Genomic DNA, 22,985 nt, shown 5'->3' with positions numbered 1-22,985 from the left:
TTTTTCTCTTACCAAAACAACGCTTTCCATCGGCATGAAGGTCGTATCCCATGCGACACTTGCAGCGATAACCCAGTCCTCCATTGTCACTGCGATGACTCAGAACACAGATTTGCTCACATCCACCTCTGTCTACGCCACAAGGGTTTGAAACTTGAGATGAAAACGAAAGAAAAATTACTGTTAACTGGCAACGTTATTTAAGGGATTTTCCTTTAGAAACACTAGAAGTTGCATGGCAGAAGATGTTGGTAAATCAACACCAAACTGAAGGAGAAACAGTGAGTAACATGAGCTCCTTAAGGACGATTCTTTAAAGGAAGATCTAGCTAACTGAAGGGGCTTACCGTATGGCTGTTTGAGCTGATGTATGACTGCTACTCCATGGGGAGTCTGAGTTGTGTTATAAACAACTTGAGGGCTGCCGTCACTGAACTTGTTGGCTTTCATCACAGCCATCTTGGTCCAGTCCGTGAAGTAGACATTGTGCTCAAACAGACTGATGCCAAATGGGTGTGGGACCACAGCACCTCCATGGACCACTGTTTTTCTATCAAAAACAAAAATATTCAGAACATTGATTTGTTGGGATGTAAAATTTTCACAGTATTCTACAACATAATTTTTCATGTAATGTCACCGAATGTTGAGGAATAACACCTGACATATTCACCTATGAAGGCCGTCGTATGTTGCAGTTTCAATGTAGTCATAGCGACTGTCAACCCAATAGATGCGCTTGGCCTCAATGTCCAGTGTGATACCAGCTGGCCAGCCCAGTTTACTCCCAATGATCCCATAACGGTTGGTGCCATCCATGAAGGCCCGCTCCAGGCCTGGTTGTCCATTCAGCGCCTCCCAATCTGAGAAGAACATATACCTGTAAAAGAAGGTTAAATGTTTAATCTGCTGGTGGGATCATTACATGAGGACTGCCATGTCCCTCTGGGAATTAACATTACATGTATTCGGCGCGCAGGTGGTCGAGTGGTTAGAGCGCATGCTATAAAACGTAGCCAACCCCGGTTCGATTCCGGCCGGAGGTCCTTTGCTGCATATCACCTCCCCCTCTCTCTCCCATGTTTCCTCTCTGTCTACTGCTAATAAAGGTGTCTATGCCACAAAAAAATCTTTAACAAAAAACATTACATGTATTCACTATAGGAGACTTGCCTCTTGTTAATTAAGTCTAACATCCATGGCATTATGTGGCAAAGTGGGTGGCTGCTCATCTCATCAAAGAGCTATACATTAATTTACGATAAGCAATTTATATGCAGCCACCTGGCTCTCCTCCCCCCTTGAACTATACTATTGGATTACAATGAGGGTCATCACTTACATTGCCCCTAACTAATCCACCCAGGGCAATCTGCTAATCTCACACACACCCCCTATTATTCCATGCCAACGGAGCACGACAGATACTGTATGTGTGGTTTTGGAATGTGTAGATAGATGAATGAATGGAAATTGGGAGACATGCTTACCCAACAGTGGGGTCCACGGCTACTCCTCTAGGGTTTCCGAGGTTTTCAGTGATGAGAGTGACCCGGTTACTTCCATCAAAGTCCACCATGTCAATCCTGTTGACGCTGGCCTCCACCACATACAGTTTATTGTTCACCCAGTCCACCGCCAGGTTCTCAGGGTAGTCAACTGATACATTTAAAACCACCTGCATGTTGGAACCATCCATATCCACAGAAAACACCTGTACACAAAAGACACCATTGTTGATAAGAAATTAGCCCCTAGGTGGTCAGTGCCTTCAGATATGAGGAAAGATATTAAAGGAGGATGTTACATTTTTTCATGTTTATCTTGTCTATCTTGTCTTGTCTATCTTAATACATTATACTGATGCCTGTAGGTACCGTTGAGTGCTTCTGCATCTGGAAAGTGAGGTTAACACAGAACTGCCTTAAAATTGCATTCTTTCTAATTGCCAGCAGGGGCAACGCCACTGGTTTAAAAAGGAGTCTGATCGCATGAAAGCTTATGAGGATAATACCCTACTGCTCACTTTATTTATTACCTTGTTAAACAGTTTCCTAATGAGTTTGTGGTCTCAGTTTCAAGTTTTTATAGTCTTTAATACTGCACAATGTTCATTTTGTAAATTATGGTCCCGTTTAGAGTAGAAATTATGATAAAGCAGGGTATGCTTCACGGCTCTGAATAACCAAGATGGTGACAACAACCATAATGTCAAACTTGAGATTTCAAAATTGTAGTCCACAAACCAATCCACTGGGTTTACTCTTGGTTGGTACATTGAAAGTATTGTCACCTCCTCAAGAAGGTTATGTTTTCGGTTCAGTTTACTTGTCTCTTTGTCGATTTGTCAGCAGGATTACAGCAAAACTACACGCCCAATTTTTCATTAAACTTTGTAGAAGGGTGCAGCCTTTGCCAAGAAAGAACCCATTCAATTTTGGAGCGGATCCAAGTCATGGGCCGGATACAATAATTATTTTTCACTTTTGTTTACACTGCAAGACACGACAACTATATTTTGACATAATTCTAATAGTTTTGGTTTATACATCCAGACAAATATAGTAGCTTGCACATCATTTTCAGACATTACAATGTAAGTGATGAGAGAGAAAACCCACAGTTCTTGTTCTGAGTAAAAGCAGGCATCTTTTAAAATGATGCTTTTTCTTGTACAAATGTCCTTCATGGTTCAACAGGCAGTGTTATCTTATGGAGCCACTACAAAAGGACAGTCACACAACAGCAAATTTAGCACTAAAAGAACTTCAACTTTAGAAAACAGTAACTTGATCTGTTAAACTCAGACTCCTCGTACTACCTCTAGTTGAACTTTGGAATAATTTTCTATGTGGAGAACTGTCCTTGGATTTTGTTCCCCATGCATTGTATAACTCAAACTGCTGTTAGAGGGGATCACTTTGTGGCCAGTATGAACAGGAGAAACAATTACAGCGAACAAAAAACATTTCTCTGTACATGCAGGCATGGGACGACTGTTTCAAAATGTGTTAGAATGTGAACCGACCCTTTTGGAATGAGGATGATTTAAGAGAAGTGTACTGCAGTCAATGGCTGCCACGTGCATGAATGTGAGGTTAACAATAGGAAATACTTTTCAGGGGGAAACAGGCAGTGAGACAAGATATTTGTTTTTCTTGTTACACTTTTGTGAAGACTGTAAAGTGGGTTTCTGAACCTGCCACTCAACCGATACTATCGTGGCACTAGTTTCTCTGACTGGAAACCTTGGCACCATGCAGCTGGTTACGGGGGTACTGCTCTTAGCAGCTCTGCTTCTTTTGAAACAAGATCCAGACGTCTAAAGAGCAGGATTTTCAACTGACCTGTTTAAAGAGAAACTGAAGATGTGGAAATAGCCTGGTAGTTTAACCTTTCTGGTTGCATTCACATGCCCTGTTTTTGCTTTCCCTCCATCTAATCTGACATGCACCCATAGAGATGGCTGATATACACCGATGCCCAGTCACAGATATGTCCTCACTATTTAGCCCAGTGGCTCCAGTTCAAACCATCGAGGAGCCGAAGCATAAGCCTGAACAAAGACTTTCTAGCGTGCCAAAGAATGCATATAGATGGACAGTGCCACTGAAAACAAATACAGAATGATTACTTCCAACAAGATCCAGTTACAAAAATTGCACCCTGGTATGTGAACATCATACCAGCCTATCGGACAGGTTTCAAGATTAGGGCCATTTGGATTCCATTCCACATCTACTTCCCTTCATTAAGACCCAGCTGAAAAAGGAGCCACAGCTATTCCATTATTATAGTATCAACATTGCTGATATTTTAAAGGATAACTGGAAGAATTCCATCCTGGCCAGTCCCAGTCTGACTCAAGTACTTCCTCAAACAAGAAACTGGTCTACTCCCTGTAAACTCTTAATATGGAGACACGCAATGCAGTAAATAGGTACAAATAAGAAGGAAATTAGATTTTAAAGAATACCTTATTCTGAATGGTATCTGTCCAGAAGATTCTATGAAGATTATAATGGAAGTCCACTCCGACTGCAACCCCTCTGTTCTGTGAATTAACCAAAGTGCGAAGGTTGTTGCCATGGATGTCGCCTATAAGTAGGTCTCTGCCATTAGAAAATATCAAGTAAGGGGCTCCAGCTGCAAAGGAAACAAAAAAACTAATTAGTTACAAAACACAGCATGAAGACGTTAATTAATTTCAGGTAAGAACCAGAGCATGATTTGTATTAAAAAAAGACGTAAATCTTGTAGTATGCTTGCTAACCTAAAAGATCGGCGGAAAGTTACAGAATGTAGCACACATTAAATCAGATCCCTGACTGAAGGTAGAGTACTTTCTAGCCGCTATCATTACACACTCTTTTCGCTAAAGCTAAAGGCAGAGAGGTCGGCCTCTCAGTCAACACTCTTTCTATGTTCCACAAAGGCAAGAGACTAACTAAAACAACATTCAGTACGCAACAATGCACCAGAAAGAAGCGCAGACGCTCGGTAAGGCAGCCGTGGTGGTTGGCAAACAGGAAAGGGGGCTATGCTAATGAGGCTCATTTGGATGGATCAGTCACACATTCAAAGCATACTATATGTTAAGAAGATCTGTTTAAACTGAGGGGAAATGACACTCACTTGAGACGTCAGCCCTGCAGTATCTGTGCTGCTCCAGGGTATAGCCTTCTCGACAGCTGCAGCGATGGGAGCCTATGCGGTCCTCACACAGCTGGTCACACACGCCCCACATCGAACAGTCGTCAAAGTCTTCAGCATTAAATCAAAAGTCACAGCAGATGAGCATTAAACACTGATTTGTTTGTCAGTGTCGGATTACAATTTTAACACATTTTTAGGACGATATAATGATGCAATGAGACATAAATTAACATAGCATTCCCATCCTTCCCTTTCATTCTTTTCAAACTCAGCTACACAAACACAGTACAAACAGTTTGAGTGCTGTACTTTTGAGTCCAAACAAAAACAAGTTGATTAGGCTCTGACCAAAATAAGAATCCAGATTCATGGTTTAAAAGTTAAAGTCTTAAGATATCTCTATTAAGGGAATTCCAGGACTAGCTACTGCTTGTCTCAGTTACTTGGCCAAAGTTACATAAAAAGCACTGAAAATTTCAACATATCCTTACATTGTTTATATGAGGAAAGAAACTCAATAATTGAGCATGTGTGATGTTAAATCAATGAAGGATATACACCTGTGCATGAGCGACTATTGTTGCTGTTGACAATGTATCCAGAAGGACAAGAACAGGTCCCTCCATCAGGGGAAGCATGACAACGATGCTCACAGCTCAGAGAGGCACATCTCCAGATACCTGAGCGATGCAGAAACCAGATAAGTGACAATAACATGGTGATATTAGATGTCATGATGTGTACTTGACGTTAGTTGTGTTGGTACTAACTGCAGTTGCGCCCAGCAGTGGTGTTAGTTTCATCCTCCCCCTCGGGACAGTGAGCCGTCCCATCACACAGCTGATCAATGGGGATGCACAGGCCAGAGGATGGACAGGGCCACTCTCCTGGGTAACACTCCCGCTGGACGTTATCTGAAGATGAAACAAATCCATCCATTTTGTTCTGTGCAAGCTCACACGCAGAAAAATTAGGGTTTCACATAAGTTATAGACTGTTAGGAATTAAAATATATTCAGTGTTTAATACAGGCAGTTATATCTCCACGGGAATGCGGTGCTGGTCTTAACAAAAATTGTCACTGGGACTTCATTGTCAGGGAAATTACTGTCACTTTAAATCGATGCAGGGGAGTGGAGCTTTGAGGGGGTCACATGGGGGCTCAGAGGGCTTCTGCAGCCCATCCTCTAAAAACACACACTCTTCACAGCCGTGTGGAGGAATTCTAAAGCCCTTTGGGGGGCTGCACGATCTTGTGCCACAAAGAGGCATTTGAATAACACACTTAAAGGAGCACAGGCATAGTGTCTTGCAAGCACAAACCAACCATGGAGACTGGAGAAGAATCAGGTTCACACAGAGAGCCCGAGTGTGGTCTCTAATGTTCCTTAACCAGCCTAACATTTCTGCCTAAATTTATGACAACTGCTTTCGAACTATTGTGTCCATACCACAGCCTTTTTCATCTGCATTGTCCTCACAGTCGTCTTCTCCATCACACACCCAGACTTGGTGGATACAGCGGCCACTGGGGCAGGTGAAGTAGTTCCCTCTACATGTGGGATATGCTGCAGGTGAAGCGGAGAATATGAACACACAGAAAGGATCACAGAGTAATTGACTCGTACATCTTGGTGAAGATGAGCGGCATAAGACAGACAGTGGGGTTTGATAGAAAGATGGAGGCTACATACTGCAGTTTAGCTCATCACTTCGGTCTCCACAGTCATCGTCATGGTCACAGACATAGCGTTGAGGAACACACACCCCGTTATGACATTGGAACAGGCCTGTATTGCAGTGCTGTGCTAAAGAAAACACATCAGAAAAAGGAGAAAAAAACTTTGGTGATAACGTCATGCTGCTGATGGCATTGCATACATACAACATGAATCTGGCTTCTTACTGCAATTGGCCTCATCAGAGCCATCGCGGCAGTCAAGTACATGGTCACATCGCTGGGTCAGGTTGTAGCAGGCCCCATTAGCACACCTCAGCTGTGCACACTCGGGGTAATCTGAAAGATTAAATCATCATCAGGGCCACACTATGCACTCAAATCAGCCTGACAGCTGTGCGCTTTTCAGCCTTTTAAAATGTGAGAAGCTTGGCGAATGGGAAGGATAAGTGACTCAAATTTAAGGCTCACACCATAACAACAGCAGTCGCCACAGCGCTCTTTATGCAATTGTGAGATTACCACAGTGTGTAGTGCTGCGAGTCTACCATGTCGGCACAATAATGGCATAGCAGCTGAACTTCAGCTTGACTAATCCACCAAGGAATCTGCAATCAACCTCTGACAACAAGAAGCATATTGTGGCCCATTCTGTCAGTCAGCAAGCCTCTTAATCTTAACAAATTGATTAAAATGCCACAGGAGCCTGAGTTTAAAAAAAAAAAAAAAAAGAAAGAAAAAAAGGGAAGCCACCCTGAAGAAGACTTACGACAGTCTCTCTCATCAGACCCATCTGAGCAGTCGGACAGACGATCACATCGGTACTCTGCCGGGATGCATGCTCCATTACTACAGCTGAACTGGCCACTGGTACATGTCCTTCCAGCTGGGGACAGATTGGATAGTGACTTAGCAGCACATAGTTAAGGTTTTATTAATATCATTTTCATATGGACCTAAAAGTTGTATCTACTTTAACAGTAGCTATAAGAACTGAACAATCATCTAATTCTTTAACTTCCTCAGTCCAATATTTGTATTTGGTGGGTCTATCTTAAAGATCTTATTGTTCAAACCCTCATTAACACATCCAGGAACATTTAATCTAATGGTGCAGCCATAAAAATTATATCCTGGATTTAAATAACTATGTTAAAATAAGTGTGATATACAGTAGTTTTAATGAGGCACTGGACCAAGCAGATAATATACATTTGTGCGATGGGCAAAAATATTAAAAACTACATATCAGAAATTAGAATATTTACTTGATATATTTACCATCAAATATATACATATTTCATTGAAGAAGTGCTCATGATGTAAAAAATTTACTTACGGCAGTGTTGCCTCTCGTCTGAGCCATCCTCACAGTCCTCCTCATCGTCACACACCCACACATCGGGGATACACTCGCCGTCACTCAAACACTGGAAATGACTTTCATCACATGTTACCTGAGCTGTGGGAACACACACAGAGCATTTCATTCATTTTCAGTATTTCTGTGTAACAATTTTATGTATGTTATACTTCCACACTAAATACATGTGGAAACGAAAAAGGTTACTTTGCAGATTAAAACTTTAAGTGCGAAAAATAAAACACATTTGTAAAATATGATGGATAAACTATTATAGATGAAACTATAGAGGTACATTTTGACTATTAGTACTCAAAGTATGTTATGTTTTGTTTTGTATGTTTTTTTTAACATTTTGAGTGTTTCATCCACCACTATATATTCCAACCCTCTCAGGAAACCGATGATACTGATGTGATAAAATGAGTAACTCACGGCAGTCGTGTTCATCAGAGTCATCCACGCAGTCTGATGTTCCATCACAGTGCCAGTCACCTGGTATACATCGGCCTGTCCCGCAGCGGAACTGCCCCAATTCACATCCTAAACACAATCAAAATGTACATGCTATCAGAGCTTTAATCAACAGGGTTTTCCATCATTGTTATTTTTATTCAATTGTGTCCAAAAATTGTCATCTTGTCCATTCTTCCCCTTGAGAGAAGAAAAAAATTCTTAAATACTTCATATCTAACAGAAACATTGCATATGGGGGTATGGATGCCTTCTACTGATGAAGCATGTTTTTAACAGCATTGACAAGCCTTGGAGACAAGCGTGCCAGCCATCCCCCCCCCCAACAGTTACACAACCTTCACCGCATTCATCCCGAGCCTCCTTTTGATGTTCTCTGTGAGTGGCATCTGTAGAGATAAGGCACCACCACTCTACCTTCCCAGACATTTTCCAGGGGAGATTGATTCAGGCAGCATAGTTCAGTGGCAGAGCACTCCATCAGACCCGTCCAAATAGGAATGCGTAATTCTGATTGTCTCTCTGACAGCCTGATTTATGGCGTACGCTGATCTTGTCTGGTCTAAAATGTAATTGGAATAAATAGTGGTACTGGGTGGTACCGCTGCGATTTCAACCCTAAATTCTTCATGAAAAGAGCTGTGAGGTGGTGATTGGTGTGCACGCTTGGGGTTGGTGGTCTATCTTTGTCCTGTTTTATCCAGAAATGTAGAAACATTTCTCCTTCTCGATCAAATAGCTTACTACTCTTTCAAGACACTGGTGAGTGAGTCTATAATCAGATGCTGCAATGCACCTTATCTATAGCTCTGCAATTCCACTATAATGGCCTGAAGTTACAAGTTACAAGAAAATATAGAGACAGTGAAAAAAAAAAAGTTAGAAGTTATGCCATCAGGTGCGTTGTAGACCTGAGCAGAGAAATGTGTTTTTAAGGTAAATGGTAAATAATGAATTTACAAACCAACAGCCTATTGGCATGATAAATGCTGTGTGAATGAGACTCTGATTGTTTTAACAGTCAGAGGTTTATCATCTCCTTTATATAATGTTCCCCTTTAAAGATTGATCTCTTCCACAACAGTAGTGGGGTCACTGCCTGTGATACTACACTAAAAGCTTTGCATATTTAACTCCTTCAGCAGCTACCCAGGAGGCAAACCTTTTTTCCTGCTCAGTTTACTAATGATAAAATTGCTCACAATCTGCTCAAAGGGGGCCTTTGTTGCAAGGCAGTGAAGGTTTCAGCATCATCTATAGCATGGCAGCAGTGGCAACTGTTGCAAACAGTATGCAAACAGCTAAGAGATGCGCTTTATTAAACACACAGCATTTTTTCCCTCAACTATGAAGGGCACATTCAATATATTCAGGTTTTGAATGTGCAAACACAAAACCACTGTCTGTACAGGATGAGAAAGTTTCCAAAAAAGAGAAAGATTGTGTCAATAAAATGGGGACTATGTAACAACACAATAAAATATGATGTAACACTATCAGAATCTGCTTTGGGAAAGATCAAAATGCTTATAGTTGCCATACATTGAGACTAAGGCTGACAACTTAAAACCACATATGCCAAGGAGAAACCAATCTGCTGGAAGCTTTCAAATGCATTCAGTGTTTCCTGACAGCATTACTTCTGGGAAAGGTGACAGATACACTGAAGCTGAACCTTTCAGCAGCACTATCTTGTGCGAGGGTTCTTCTTACATGCTGAAAAGAACGTCTTCTTTGTATCTGTCCCTTAATCCACAAATTTTGATGTCTTCATCCTTAAAAACCATTCACAGTCACAATTTCACTATGTCAGACAATATTATAGAAGACAAAGGCCAGGGTGCAAATCTGCGAATAAGAATGATTAATCTGAGTCTGATGATCAGTGCTTTTTGTTTGAGTGTTCTTGTGATTTCATGTTTTCCTTTCACTTCTTTCTGGCCTTGTCTTTTCCTAATTAGCAACTTAAACCCACAGCAGGAGAGAGCACCGCACTATCCATGCAGGAAGATAAGGACGCCCTACTATTGCCCAACAAAGAAGAGCAGTAGAGGAATTTTCATTAGAATGAAGCCCCCCAATCGCCTTAAACCCCACAGTGAAATCACAATGGCACAAAAGAGGTGCCAGCAGGGAAGCGAACTCATAACTGAAAGTGTCACCCTAAAAAAAGCCACTTTGGAGGTGAGCAGCAGAAAGCAGAGTACAGTAAGGCTGTGATAAGGTCAACAAAAAAAACAAGCTCCCCTCTCACAGCCACCCATTAAGAAAACACCTGTCCACTACCGCTGAAACATCTCTCTCTCGTCACGTGGGGCGCCTGAAAGATGTCTCCAGGCTTTCATCAATACCGTCTTGTTTTGGCGCTGCCCTCTGCACTCACTGAATGTGTGTGTAAGAAAAGTGGAGAGAACGGCTGCTGGCAGCATGAAACGCTGGACCAGTCCACGCTGTCAGAGCGGAGTGCTGCTGCCTATTTCATATGGAAATCAATGCGGCAGAATGCAGTCAATTGCCAAACAAGTGACTTTGGCTCTTACTGCTACACACAAAACAGTGAAAAACCAAGGGGCTTTGGCAGTGGCATGGGAGCAAAAGGGAGGAATAAATAGAGTGAGGAATAAAGCCTCAGTCTGGTTAGAACTGAGGAATACGCTACATGATTTTCGGTATGTGTCTCAACAAATATATGAGTGAAAAGGGACATAGATTAAGTTGTCACAAAGCCCCGAGCCACTGGACAACTTATTCTTTATCTGTACAGTAAGTCTCAGCTCACCAACTGTTTACTGGAGGCTAAACTCCATCCTCAGTGTCTGTAACCTAGACTGGGGGAGCTGCAGGAAAAGAAAGGATTTGCTCTCCATTTGTGCCAACTGTGTTCCTGTTTCTAACGCAGTGTAACTGTTGCACAAGGATTTAGGCTCCCACACCGGAAAGAAGCCGGCATGTGTGAGGTTTAACATGCAAGTGCTGGCCAAGTTTGTGTGCATTGTAAGGTCTGAACGTAGCAGAAGACATCTTAACGATGTCACTACAGACTCAAGACAGTCCAGCCCGACACCTGACCAAAATACTAGTCGTTAGTCTGTGTCATAATAATAAAAAACCTAATTGGTAACACCATTAAAGTTCTTACTGTGCACTTAATAGGTTATCAAAATTGCCCTGGCCAATGATTAATGGAGAAAAACAACTCAATTTACTGCTAAAACATGTCTGGAACAGCAAAAACAGCAGAAGATAGTTAACAAACCAGCACCATTAGATCCCCTCAGAGTGACACATTAGCTATTAATGCCAGTGTAAGCACTCTGCAAGGGTATCAACAACAAGGGCTGGATAATGTGTGACAGAGGGTCATGGACGAAACAATTATCAAACTAAGGGATTCTTGGGGAGGATCAGGCAGAGATTAGAGAAAGTACCACTCACCCTCACATTAAAACTACAAATATAGACCATTACTAATCTTTCCTGGTATATGATTGAGACATCTTTCAGTCTGATTCACACACCACCGGAAAAGCCTTCAGGAAGCGCTGTGAATTTCTTTTAAGCAGTCTACATCACTATCTGTTAATCACAACAAATTCAAGCTAGTGATCAACCGTGAACATGCTGACAAAGTCTTCTCAGAGTCTGTGGTTTTAGTCAAGTCATCACTTTGTACACCTCGGTTGTCATCAGTGTATTTCAGCAACAAGTACTCTGACTGCTGCACTTCAAAGGAAATGCCAAGTGAATTTTCTAAATGCTACAGTCTCAGTGTCAACACTGTTATATTGTCTTTTGGCATGGATGATCCACCTTTTCTGTTTTTTGTGCATCTGTTAGCCAGTGAGGAAATAGTCCAGGATATTTCATTATAAATATAGAAGAAAACCATTGCCATGATCCTATTCTTGGTAAAACAAATTTTTCCATTACTCCAAACAGCCCCTTAGGTCGAAATGGTTCCTTTCTGCAGCAGCTGCAGTGTAATTAGTTGCTTGATTCACACTAAGGAGCTTACATACTAAGGGTTGAGCAAAAAGAAAGCAGATTACAATTTGAGAAGTAGGCTCTAGCTGGGCTACAAACACAGGAGACAAACACAAGACTGTCATGTTTAAAGAGCACTATCTGAGCATTTCATCTGCCCACGTCGCACATTAGAGAATCAAGTTCTTCCTAGAGCATGGAATCAAGTCTGAATCAGTGGTTTTCGCGGCGTAAAATCTGCTCCACCGAATGAGATTTGTACCAGTGGCTCTCAGTCCTCACAGATTGTCTGTAAGTCACATGCTCTTTTCTGTTACCTAGCAACAGTAAAGCTCAGGCAAAAGTTCCTCAAGAGAACTTCCAATCTGTGTGAGGAAGGCTTTGTGCTCAACCTTTAAAGTAATACTATGTGGCAAAACATGTAGCTCTGGAGCCAGACTTACTCTACCGAGTGGCCTCATCAAAATTACTGAGGCTGAATGGGTGGTTCAATTGCAAAGAAGATTTAAAAAGTGGCTTTTTGTATCATTAGCAAGGTTATTTTTACGCGTTATGTTGATTTATCCACTTTGATTCCTGTGATAGCTGAACTGTTACCCACTGGATGGACATTCTTTCATCTTTGCTGAAAAAAACCCCCCATTAAAATCACCAACAAAAGCTCAAAAGCTGGTTTGTTGTGATGAGCAACAAGTGCACTGGGTTAATCACTAGTAGCACAACTCTGTAGGTCCTCAGTGAATCATTCAGCTGACAGCCTGTGGGAGCAGAAATAAAATATATACAATATAAAAAAAATATATATATATATATATATATATATATATATATATATATATATATCACACCACTTACCTTCAGAGTGGCACCATCTAACACAGCATATGAAGACGAGGAAGAGTTTAAGTAGCACTGCTCTCCACATTCTGGCTGGTCCGTCCAGCTCCGCTGTGCAGATGGAGGAGCTGTAGGGACTGGGGCCGGGATGCTGTTGCTTTCTTCTGTCTGTCTTTCTTGGCCCGCTAGTTGATGAAAAGGGGCGTGCACAAAGGCCAGGACAGCCGCTCCCCCAAGCCAGCCCCGGCCCTCTGGATAAATCCCTCTGGCCCTGGAATCTGCATAATACCAAGCAGGTCCGCCTCGTCCTGTGTGCCAGTGATTTTTCACTCGCAGCGGGCTATCATCAATGTTTATTTGCCCCTTCAAAACCCCTTGGCTTGAGGGAGGACGGGGTGTCTACGGCCGCTTTGGAGGAAAATAATGATGGGAGCAATAACAAAGTAGAACTACGAGAAGCGTCAAGTCAGGGTGCCCTGAATGCACAGACGAGTCACGTTAAACCTGACGTCTCTGATTCGAGTCCGAGAATGGAGCCTTGTTTTTTTCTTTTTACACTCATCCAAGTTTGACATAGGTACCACAAGAAAATTCCAGGACAAGTGTTTTTTCAAATTTCACCAAAAGCTAAAAATGCCTGAAATGTTACGGGCGCTCTTTAGATCGATAGGAATCGGCAATTAACATGTTCCCCTGGGATTAGACACACACGTGATTTATGAGTAAAACAGTTACATTAATGGTGACGCCAGATCTCAACATGGACAGCAACAAAACAGAGACAAAAGCCTCACACGGTTTTCATACTCCAAATTTAAAAAATGCACCAGAGTAAACGTACTGTTTCTTCCACCTTGTCTTTTCGAGATGGCCCATACCTTCACAGTCCTAGCGGCGGATAAAAAGCCCAATACCTCCATCATGTGGCGGAGCAGAGACAGCAACACGTCCTCACCTGCTCTGCTAATAAATCTCAGGAGAGTACAAACTCTATGACGGTTGCCATTAGCGACCGAGCAACTGAAACTACTGAGACGCGTTCTCCTTCTCCGAAATGAGGAACAGAGTCTCTTGAGCAGTTTTTTTCGATGTAAAACCGACGGGAAGTTATGAACACTTAATTATTAGTCATCATGGCAACTCCACAGAGAAATGCAGAAAAATTCATAAAGTTGGAGGGGAACACGACAGAGGTAACGTTATGTACAACTTACTGCAAAAATCGTTAGCTTGTTTAGCGAACTTGCGGGTTAAGGCTAGCTGTGTCCTGAATACACTTAAGATTTCATGTCAGGAATATCTCACTCAACTTCACACATGTCTTTTATCGCATTCGACTCGTATTATAGTTATTTAAAAAGTCTTTAAAATTGAAACTTTCCTCAAAATGTGTCCCAGGGAGCTAAATTAGCTAGGTAAAATAGAGGCACAAAATGGTGAACCAATCTAGCAACTGTCACCAACTTTTCTGCAAACTTTAATGATATCGTCTCCTGCTCTCTTCAGACATGCCAACGCCATACGTAATAACTCAAAGGGGAACTATGTAGTTTTGGAGAAGAAATTAAAACCCAGAATATATTAATGAGGTGATAATACAAACTCAGAAATATAAATTTTTCCATAACTGAATTAACAAGCTGTTCTCTGAGGAAAATAAAGTCCCCAGAACACTGTTTGAAGTTTGTAGACAGGTGGCAGGGGCTGCCACATAAACACAGTAAAAAAATATGAAGCTTTATTGTCCTTTAAGTTCAGTTGGTTTATTCAGTTTATTTAGTTATGAAAAAAAAAAGTGTTTAATTAGTTTGGGCATAAAATTCAGCCACTTAAATGTATTTCCCCCAAACTACATAGTGCACCTTTAAGCTAACTAGTAAAATAACTAAGTTGCTAACTAATAGAAATAATTTGACTTGTAAAAAATAATTATATAGTAAATATTAAGTAGTAAAGTTAGCTATTTATACGTTTAACATTCAGAAATGTGCTGTTTCTCATGTATGATGATGTGCTTTAATGAAGTTAAAAGTATCTCTTTTATAGATATTTTATAAGTTTCCTGTTTGTGTAACTAACTATATTGTAGCATTGCACTAAAAAGCAACTAACCTAATATATTTTTCCAAATTAACTATTGCACTTTCTATTCCAATACATTTTAGAGCCCAACCCGTTTATCTGTTAGCCATGTTGGTGTATCCACAGAAATTCTGGTCATGATCTATACATTTCCCGATATGTACCAATATTTATTTTTAGAGATGACAACGCAGAAAAAGATACAATAATACAATAACCAAGTTCTCAGTAAAGGTTACTGTTTCAGTTTACTGGTGTCATTTATAGACAAAAACGTGTGTATAACATGGGTATGTCGCCTGATAGCCTATATTAAAAAATGTTCCCTCTTATATTGTAATTGGCCCCAACAATCGTCTATATTATTTGAAAAGCTTTGTTAGACAATATGTTATGTACAAATTATACATTTACTATGCTTGCTAAATATAATCTCTTGCTTGAAATACAGCCACACAACTGTAGAAAAGAAAATAAGTCAAATTAGCTCCAGTTCAGCCATCTTACAGGTAACACATCACTAACTTTATAACGTCAAATGTAAGTATGTCAGTGGCATTAACCATTCTGCCTCCATAATGAGTCTTTTAGATTTGATATTTAAAAGTATATTCAGCTTATAATGCTTGTACATTAAAGTGACTGTTTCACTTGTAGAATGTCTGCTTCAGTTGATACCATGATCACACTTCTCTCCACTGTTATATCAATATCAGATTTTATAACCTCATCAGTGTTGGCCTCAAAAAAACAGTAACAGAATGGCCCTTGTCCAAACAAAGCATAACTTCACCAAGAAGCAGCCAAAGGGGCCTTTTTGTCAGATTTTAACATATTGCTTTTTCCCTTGTTCCCAGCACATGGACAGTGTTCAGAGAGCACGAGAGAAACTTCAAAGCCTTTCTGTGGAGGATACAACAGAGACGCTGCGGTCCAGGATAGACGAACAGTCAGGTCTAATCTGCATACTAAAACATCGAGCTGATGAGCTGCTTCTTCGATGTCAAGCTCAGCAGAAAATCAATACTGAGCTGGAGGGGCAACTAACAGACTGCCAACGAGAACTGGACTGTGAAAGAAAGAAAGGAGAGCTCATAGAAAAGAGATTCATGGATTTAGCTGCCAACAATCAAGCAATTATTGCATTCATGGACGACCACAAAAATCAGAATGCCCAGTTAAAGCTGGAAAACGAAAAGCTGCAGTCAGAAAATGATTCGCTTTTCTCCCAAAAACTGCAAGATAAAGAAGTGTATGTTCAAAAACTGTTGCAAGACATCAAACAGCTGATGGAGAAATACACAAATAAGGAAAATGAATATCGGTAAGAAGAAAACGAATCAGTGTCAGTTAATATTAGTGCTAACATGTCTATTGGTCCATCGACAGAAAGTTTATCAAAAAACAATTTGGGTAATTTTTACATATTTATAAGTAATTTAACTAAAACTACCCTGAATTTACCACTTACAGCTTTTAAAATGTGAAGACGACTTCACCTTGAGGTCCTGGAAAATGTAATATTGTTAACATTTTATAGACTTAAGGATTAGTCCCTTGATTGGAAAGAAACAAATGGTTTTGATGCTATTACGTCTTTGTTTAAGGGAGAAAGTGGCAGGATGCCAGTCAAAAATCCTGGAACAAGCAACTGAGCATCAAGCTAAGGAGGCATCACTTCTTGATCAGTTATATAATGCTCAGAAACAGCAAAGAGATGTTGTAGAGATGTGCCAAGGTGGGTATTTAATGTCTATAATTCTCTGAACTGCTACAAAATCCAACTCGTAAACTCTTGGCATTCTTCCCATGATCAGACTTGAAGCTGAAGCTACAAAAATCTGAAGAAGAGCATGCTTTGAAGGAAAACAACATGAGAGAAAGCATAACAAGATTCACCAAAGAAAAGGACAAGTTATTAAGTCTGTCAATGGAAAGAGGGAAAGTAATACAGGTGATTATAAAGAGTATGTGTTCTACTAACTAAAATCACAGCTCTGCATAGATGAACCACTCATTTCATGCATGCATAAACATCTTCAATATAGGAGAAACAAGAGGAAATCCAGCAGCTGGAGACAAAATGGAAAGAAGAAAAAAAAGCCCGGGTCGAAGCAGAGGAAAGGTAAATTGTGCATCAACAACAAACAACTATTTTAAGAAAAATCCACAGTAATGCAACAACCTGTCTATATTTGTCGCTGACCTTTTCCCTCAGGTTTGAACAGGAAGCAGAAGCCGTTAATGCAGACCTGAAAGTGAAGTCTCTCCAGTCTGCTCTTGATGAATCAACACTAAAATTTAGGATGTTCAAAAAGGTTTGTGGGAATCTGCAATATTGGAAAGTGAAATTGACAATGGCCTGTAGATGGTTGAGAACATGCTTAACTTATTTACTTCTATCATTATTTTTTTATAGGATTTTGAAGCCTTCAAAGAACACAGCACCAAACTCCTTACACAAGAAAGAGAGTTAAATAAGAAACTTTTCCACATGACGGGCTAAACTTTGTCATTAAGGAAGTGTATATTTTCTTACCAACATTGTCATTAAAAAGAATTTCCATCAAGAATATTTGGTTACTGACATCACCGATAATGAAAAAAGGCAAGAATAAGGGTATAAGTATATATATCACAATGAAACTTTTTATTTCATCTTCAACTTTCCAGAGAAATGGAACCACGACACAACATACTTAGCATGACATGTTAGAAGTTCCTCAAATAGAAATTATACTGTACAAATGTTTATCTCATAAAACCCTACAGACGAATCACTTAAGAATGCTCCTCTGCCAGTTTCTCAGCCTTTTGGACGACTTCTTCGATGGGACCCACCATGTAGAAAGCTTGCTCTGGCAGGGCGTCATATTCACCTTCAAGAGAAAAAAGAATAACCATTACAATTAAATGTCCACCAAGTTTACACCATTAGAGAAATGTTTAAATGTTGGTGCAACACTCTACCTCCAAGAATGCTCTGGAAGCCTTTGATTGTTTCCTTAAGAGGCACCAACTTTCCCATGTGGCCTGTGAAGACTTCTGCTACCTGGAAGGGCTGCGACAAGAAACGCTGGATCTTACGAGCGCGAGCCACGGTCAGCCTATCCTCCTCAGACAATTCATCCATACCCAGGATAGCAATGATGTCCTGCAATGATTTGTAGTCCTAAAAAAAAAAGGTTAGGTTGTTAGACAAAGTTTTAGTTTAATTTTGCATTGAAAACCATTAAAGATTCCTTAATATCAAACATTAGGCTTGCCTGAAGGATCTTCTGCACACCACGAGCAACATCGTAGTGTTCAGCCCCAACAATGTTGGGGTCCATGATGCGGGAGGTGGAATCCAGAGGGTCCACCGCGGGATAGATACCAAGCTCAGCAATAGCACGGGACAGCACAGTTGTAGCATCCAAGTGAGCAAAAGTTGTGGCGGGAGCAGGGTCAGTCAAATCATCAGCGGGCACATAGATTGCCTGTAACAAATGAGCAATTTTTGTGTAAACAATCAGGAACAATTACAATGCGCTGACGTGCGATTAGAGTCTTGTGTCATCTTACTTGTACTGAGGTGATGGAGCCCTTCTTGGTAGTGGTAATCCTCTCCTGCATGGTCCCCATGTCAGTGGCCAAGGTAGGCTGGTAACCCACAGCTGAGGGGATACGACCCAACAGGGCAGACACCTGAAGGACAAGGACACAAATACTCAGATTCAATTTATACACAGAAAAGTGTTGTTCTATTGATGACATGTGCTACTAAGGAACAATTTATTTAGCACTGCGTACCTCTGATCCAGCCTGGGTGAACCTGAAGATGTTGTCAATAAAGAGAAGTACGTCCTGTCCCTCCTGATCACGGAAGTATTCGGCAACAGTCAGACCAGTAAGAGCAACTCTGGCACGGGCACCTGGGGGCTCGTTCATCTGACCATACACCAGTGCTACCTGGGAAAGAGAATCACCTTAAAAGTTAACACAGTACATTTACATGAATCCAAAAGACTAAATTGTGTTTCCGACAAATAAAAATATCTAAGTGAGATCGTCACCTTTGAGGTGGTGTCCTTCAGGTTAATGACACCAGACTCAATCATTTCATGGTATAAGTCATTTCCCTCGCGGGTTCGCTCTCCCACTCCAGCAAACACTGAGTAACCACCATGAGCCTTGGCCACATTGTTGATGAGCTCCATAATCAGCACAGTCTTGCCCACACCAGCACCACCAAACAGACCTGGAGGAAAACAACACGCACAATGATTAAAAATTAAGACAAGCCTGTATGAAAATGTGAACAACAAATCTAGGGTGTCAGGTTGTACACCCACCAATCTTTCCACCCTTTGCGTAGGGTGCCAGCAGATCGACCACTTTGATGCCGGTGACCAGGATCTCCTGCTCCACACTCATGTCTGTGAACTCAGGGGCTTCAGCGTGAATTGGAGCCGTTCTGCAAGATAATACAGGGTAGTCTTGATTATTCTAAAAGGATATGAATGGAGATATTCCCTTTTTTAAATTGTCAACAAATTACTAAATTAAACTGTCCTCAACAAAGCCACTCTTTGTGCCCAGAAACTCAGAAAGTGAAATAGGCTTTTAGCTCCTAACCCCAGCATCCTGATCATCTTGACACTTACTGTTTAGTGCTAATCGGACCCCTCTCATCGATGGGTTCTCCAATGACATTCATGATCCTGCCCAGGGTCTCAGGGCCCACAGGGATCCTGATGGGGGCTCCGGTGTCCAGAACCTTCTGACCGCGCACCAGACCCTCTGTGCCGTCCATGGCGATCGTCCTGACCGTGTTTTCACCTGAAGTAACGCAGGAAGAGAGACAGTAAGGACTCTGTTTAAATTTCATAACAAAGCACTGTTTCAACCGCAAGGATCACTCACCCAGATGCTGTGCCACCTCAAGCACCAGCCTGCTCTCACGGCCGGCCACCTCCAGGGCATTGAGAATAGGAGGAAGGCCTTCATCGAACTGGACATCCACCACAGCACCAATCACAGCCACTATGCGGCCATTAGCCAGTGCTGCCTGAGCAGCAGGGGCAGCATAACCCCTGCCTGAAAGGACAATGACAGGGGAAGGACATTGACATTAATGACGTGACATGAAGTCGATGACAGCAGCAACCAAAAGTTGAGAAATCAAAACATATTACAGAGAATAAGCATTGATCATCATATGCATGTTATAAATTAAATCTGCTAGACAATTTAGAAAAAAGTCAAACACATTTCCACATTTTAAAGCTTCGGGATAAAATTTTTGTATATTTTGATGCCACTGAAACTCACAGGCTGTAAAGTACAGTATGAAACACTGACTTGTACTGAGTTGCTGGGAAAGGTCATTGAATGGAAACAGTGAACCGAGAGGTGACAACAGCCACAACGTATGATTTAAGTTCAAATATGACAAAGTAACTACTGATTTGTTATTTTTAGCTGCTTTCCTTAAATAAAAACACCTTCTTATGGCCAATGAATGGAGGCACTCCATGCTAAATCTGAGGCCTGACCCCACTGAGCGTGCTACATCAGCGTCAAAAACAAGCCAAAGCACATTTAATGGTGACATGTCGCTTTAAAAGTAAAAAGTATATACACTCACTCGAAGACAGGGCCGCATGTCTCCCACTGATTGTCTTTAAAGAGTTGACTCCAGGCTTAAAAGCCTTCAGAGCACCGCTGCAGCACCGTCCCACAGCTCCCAACATGGTTAAGATGGCTGAAGGTGAAGACTCACACAGTCCTGTACCGTTCAGCCCAGCAGCCTGTCTGAGCATGCGCAGTCTGTCGTGGTGTTATCCCCTCACTCACCGAAGGGGGGCAGCACAAACCAAGACACTCGTGTGCAGCACGGGGGACACCAACACTTCCGGATTTCTGGTTTAGCTGTTGCTGCCACCCTCATGCTGCATGATGATATTATAGAAGTGTTTGTGTTTCATGAGGCTATACATGTGCTAAGTAAAATCACTCCGATATCTCACAAAATACGTGTAGTGAAAATTTGACAATTTAGAAAGCTATTGAATATCCTTAGGTCTTGTGGAGCTTTTCATTTAACATAGTGAGGCTTGACCAGCTGTATTCTCAGACCAGAGTATGCAGTTCTTGTGTTTTATAACGACTCCATCCTGTTTGGGTATTGCTGCATTGGCACAGAATTGCTCACGGGGCATTATTTACTTAATTTTATGATCAGACTTAATGTGAAGATTGAAATGAATGTATTAAAAAAAGTGTCAAGTTTACCCAAAAAGTTAAAAGTAGGTTATCTTTTAAGCTCCAAGAACTTCATAACCTTGTCTTCCAGCAAGAAGTCACTTTTATTTGTGTGAACATTTCAGTGCTCCTGCATAAACAGTACATTTTAGGTTTCTGTGACATTTGGTCGATCTGATTATGTCTTTACAATTTTTTTTGCAATTGCAAGTTAGTTGTCAGTAGTAGCCTGAATGTAATTACTTTGGAGACAGGGCTGCTGAAGTATGGGCAAACTCCTGTGGAACGTTCCACCAAGAGTCTGAATCCAGACCCACAGTGTTTAATGTGAAGATGTACATCAGTGATAAAACTGCATAATTCTCTAAGAATTTACTGTAATGACCTCATACATATTATGTATATGCAAGTCTATTTCTATTTCTTAACTTTTTATCATATGTTTTACTTTTACTTTTATAATTGCCTACTGTTAAATTGAACTGTCTTTGGCTGCTGTGACACAGAAATCTCCCTGTTTGCGGGACTAATAATGGAATTTGATTCTGATTCTGATTCTTAAGAAAACGTGATATTTTACCTGTTACTACTTTTTCTGTATGATGGTGAGTAGATAGGGACTTAATTTTCATATTTGGGTGAAGTTATCCTTTAAACTTCTGGCTCTGCAAAACCCTTACTTTCCACGACACTCCTTAACAAAAATCACCTTTTTAGATTTGACATTCCTGTTTCTTTGACCTACACTGTTCTAATCCTTGTTTATCATTTACAAAATGATTTGTTTCAATGTCATTCAGTTGTGTAGAAGGATGATATTTTGATTCAACTGGTCTCTCTGCAGGTTATTTTCCCCCCTCGTTGTGTATGGCCTATAAAACTTCTGTATTCATTGTCCCCTCAGTAGTTCTGATGTTTTATCCAGTTTAAAATGGTAAATTCACAAATAGTTCTAATCTTCTGCAACCGCTGGTAGTCACAGATATAACAGGGAAAATTAACAAAAGGTGATGGACACACATGACAGTCAATCTGACTTCATCATTCTCACAACTCACAAATGTTGCCGCTACACATTGGAACACTATGAATGGTTGTCATTCATCATACAGCAAAGTGACGGGCTGGATTCTGCCAGGCCATTATTCAATGCAACATTCCTTTGTGTCAGAAAAGTCTCCTCTAATTACTTCTTGCCTGGAGCTTTGCAATACAAAGCCTCCTCACCTCGAGCACAGCGGGCGGAAGAAGATCCATGAATCCTCAGCCAAGTCTGCACAGGACCAGCCCCATCTTTAAACCACACCAGGAGGAGTATGCTGAAAGGTCACCTATAGTCAATGGTCAGCTGACCTTCTTTCAGGGTCCTAAACGTGAGTTACCACCTACAGCTTTCAGTTATTTAGTTTCTGAAAGATATACTGCATGTCACTCGCCTGCTGGTTGCAACCCCCTTTTCATAAAGCTATAATTAAAGGAAACAAATCACAATAGCCAATAAAGGTATTCTAAATGTGCCGTACTAACAGCACATCATTGTTTGAGGAACTTGTGTGTGCGTTAGATCTGCTTCTAACCTAAAAAGGAAGGGTGCCTACAGCTGTTGATGGTCATTTGGAGATATTGTAGTTATTTTATCAATAAAGTTAGCCTTGTTTTAATTGA

At 41.0% G+C, this 22,985-nt stretch overlaps 3 protein-coding genes across 6 annotated transcripts in view; 1 reads left to right on the top strand and 2 right to left on the bottom strand.

Annotated features, from left to right (window-relative positions):
- Positions 1-13,216, bottom strand: part of lrp2a (low density lipoprotein receptor-related protein 2a) — a 48,254-nt gene extending 35,038 nt beyond the window's left edge. For 3 of the 4 annotated variants that reach the window (XM_030429584.1, XM_030429583.1, XM_030429585.1), the window contains exons 1-15: positions 13,011-13,215; positions 8,133-8,240; positions 7,674-7,796; positions 7,104-7,220; positions 6,563-6,673; positions 6,351-6,464; positions 6,108-6,224; positions 5,427-5,570; positions 5,217-5,336; positions 4,636-4,764; positions 3,977-4,146; positions 1,491-1,714; positions 674-880; positions 348-550; positions 13-153 (exon numbers count right to left, since the gene is read on the bottom strand). In XM_030429584.1, coding sequence (XP_030285444.1) covers positions 13-153; positions 348-550; positions 674-880; positions 1,491-1,714; positions 3,977-4,146; positions 4,636-4,764; positions 5,217-5,336; positions 5,427-5,570; positions 6,108-6,224; positions 6,351-6,464; positions 6,563-6,673; positions 7,104-7,220; positions 7,674-7,796; positions 8,133-8,240; positions 13,011-13,080 — 2,098 coding nt within the window. In that variant the 5' untranslated portion in view covers positions 13,081-13,215. Of the gene's footprint in view, positions 1-12; positions 154-347; positions 551-673; positions 881-1,490; positions 1,715-3,976; positions 4,147-4,635; positions 4,765-5,216; positions 5,337-5,426; positions 5,571-6,107; positions 6,225-6,350; positions 6,465-6,562; positions 6,674-7,103; positions 7,221-7,673; positions 7,797-8,132; positions 8,241-13,010 lie in introns of all 4 variants that reach the window. The other variant, XR_003985419.1, reaches the window with a different exon arrangement.
- Positions 13,217-13,977: 761 nt separating this feature from the next.
- zgc:172182 (coiled-coil domain-containing protein 89) lies at positions 13,978-17,647 on the top strand. Its single transcript, XM_030429588.1, has 7 exons — positions 13,978-14,185; positions 15,932-16,398; positions 16,682-16,812; positions 16,892-17,028; positions 17,123-17,199; positions 17,293-17,392; positions 17,494-17,647. The coding sequence occupies exons 1-7, from the start codon at positions 14,126-14,128 to the stop codon at positions 17,578-17,580; spliced, it is 1,059 nt and encodes a 352-aa protein (XP_030285448.1). The 5' UTR covers positions 13,978-14,125; the 3' UTR covers positions 17,581-17,647.
- Positions 17,648-17,703: 56 nt separating this feature from the next.
- Positions 17,704-20,893, bottom strand: LOC115588796 (ATP synthase subunit beta, mitochondrial). Its single transcript, XM_030429587.1, has 10 exons — positions 20,704-20,893; positions 19,980-20,153; positions 19,721-19,895; positions 19,409-19,530; positions 19,130-19,314; positions 18,867-19,025; positions 18,639-18,761; positions 18,341-18,553; positions 18,045-18,246; positions 17,704-17,953 (listed from the first exon to the last, which is right to left on the bottom strand). The coding sequence occupies exons 1-10, from the start codon at positions 20,876-20,878 to the stop codon at positions 17,856-17,858; spliced, it is 1,626 nt and encodes a 541-aa protein (XP_030285447.1). The 5' UTR covers positions 20,879-20,893; the 3' UTR covers positions 17,704-17,855.
- Positions 20,894-22,985: the final 2,092 nt, after the last annotated feature.

This window comes from Sparus aurata, chromosome 9 (assembly GCF_900880675.1).
Source record: "Sparus aurata chromosome 9, fSpaAur1.1, whole genome shotgun sequence".
Classification (NCBI taxonomy): Eukaryota; Metazoa; Chordata; class Actinopteri; order Spariformes; family Sparidae; genus Sparus; species Sparus aurata.
This window is presented reverse-complemented; position numbering and strand designations above follow the sequence as displayed.

What these genes read in the sequence shown, in the direction of transcription:
- zgc:172182 (XM_030429588.1), top strand. Translation starts at nt 14,126, where the DNA reads ATGGCAACTCCACAGAGAAATGCAGAAAAATTCATAAAGTTGGAGGGG. An exon ending in TGGAGGGGAACACGACAGAG is followed by an intron (nt 14,186 to 15,931) that starts GTAACGTTATGT and finishes CCTTGTTCCCAG; the next exon opens with CACATGGACAGTGTTCAGAG. An exon ending in AATAAGGAAAATGAATATCG is followed by an intron (nt 16,399 to 16,681) that starts GTAAGAAGAAAA and finishes TCTTTGTTTAAG; the next exon opens with GGAGAAAGTGGCAGGATGCC.
- LOC115588796 (XM_030429587.1), bottom strand. Translation starts at nt 20,878, where the DNA reads ATGCTCAGACAGGCTGCTGGGCTGAACGGTACAGGACTGTGTGAGTCT. An exon ending in TGAGGTGGCACAGCATCTGG is followed by an intron (nt 19,896 to 19,979) that starts GTGAGTGATCCT and finishes GCGTTACTTCAG; the next exon opens with GTGAAAACACGGTCAGGACG. An exon ending in TGAAGGACACCACCTCAAAG is followed by an intron (nt 19,026 to 19,129) that starts GTGACGATCTCA and finishes TCTCTTTCCCAG; the next exon opens with GTAGCACTGGTGTATGGTCA.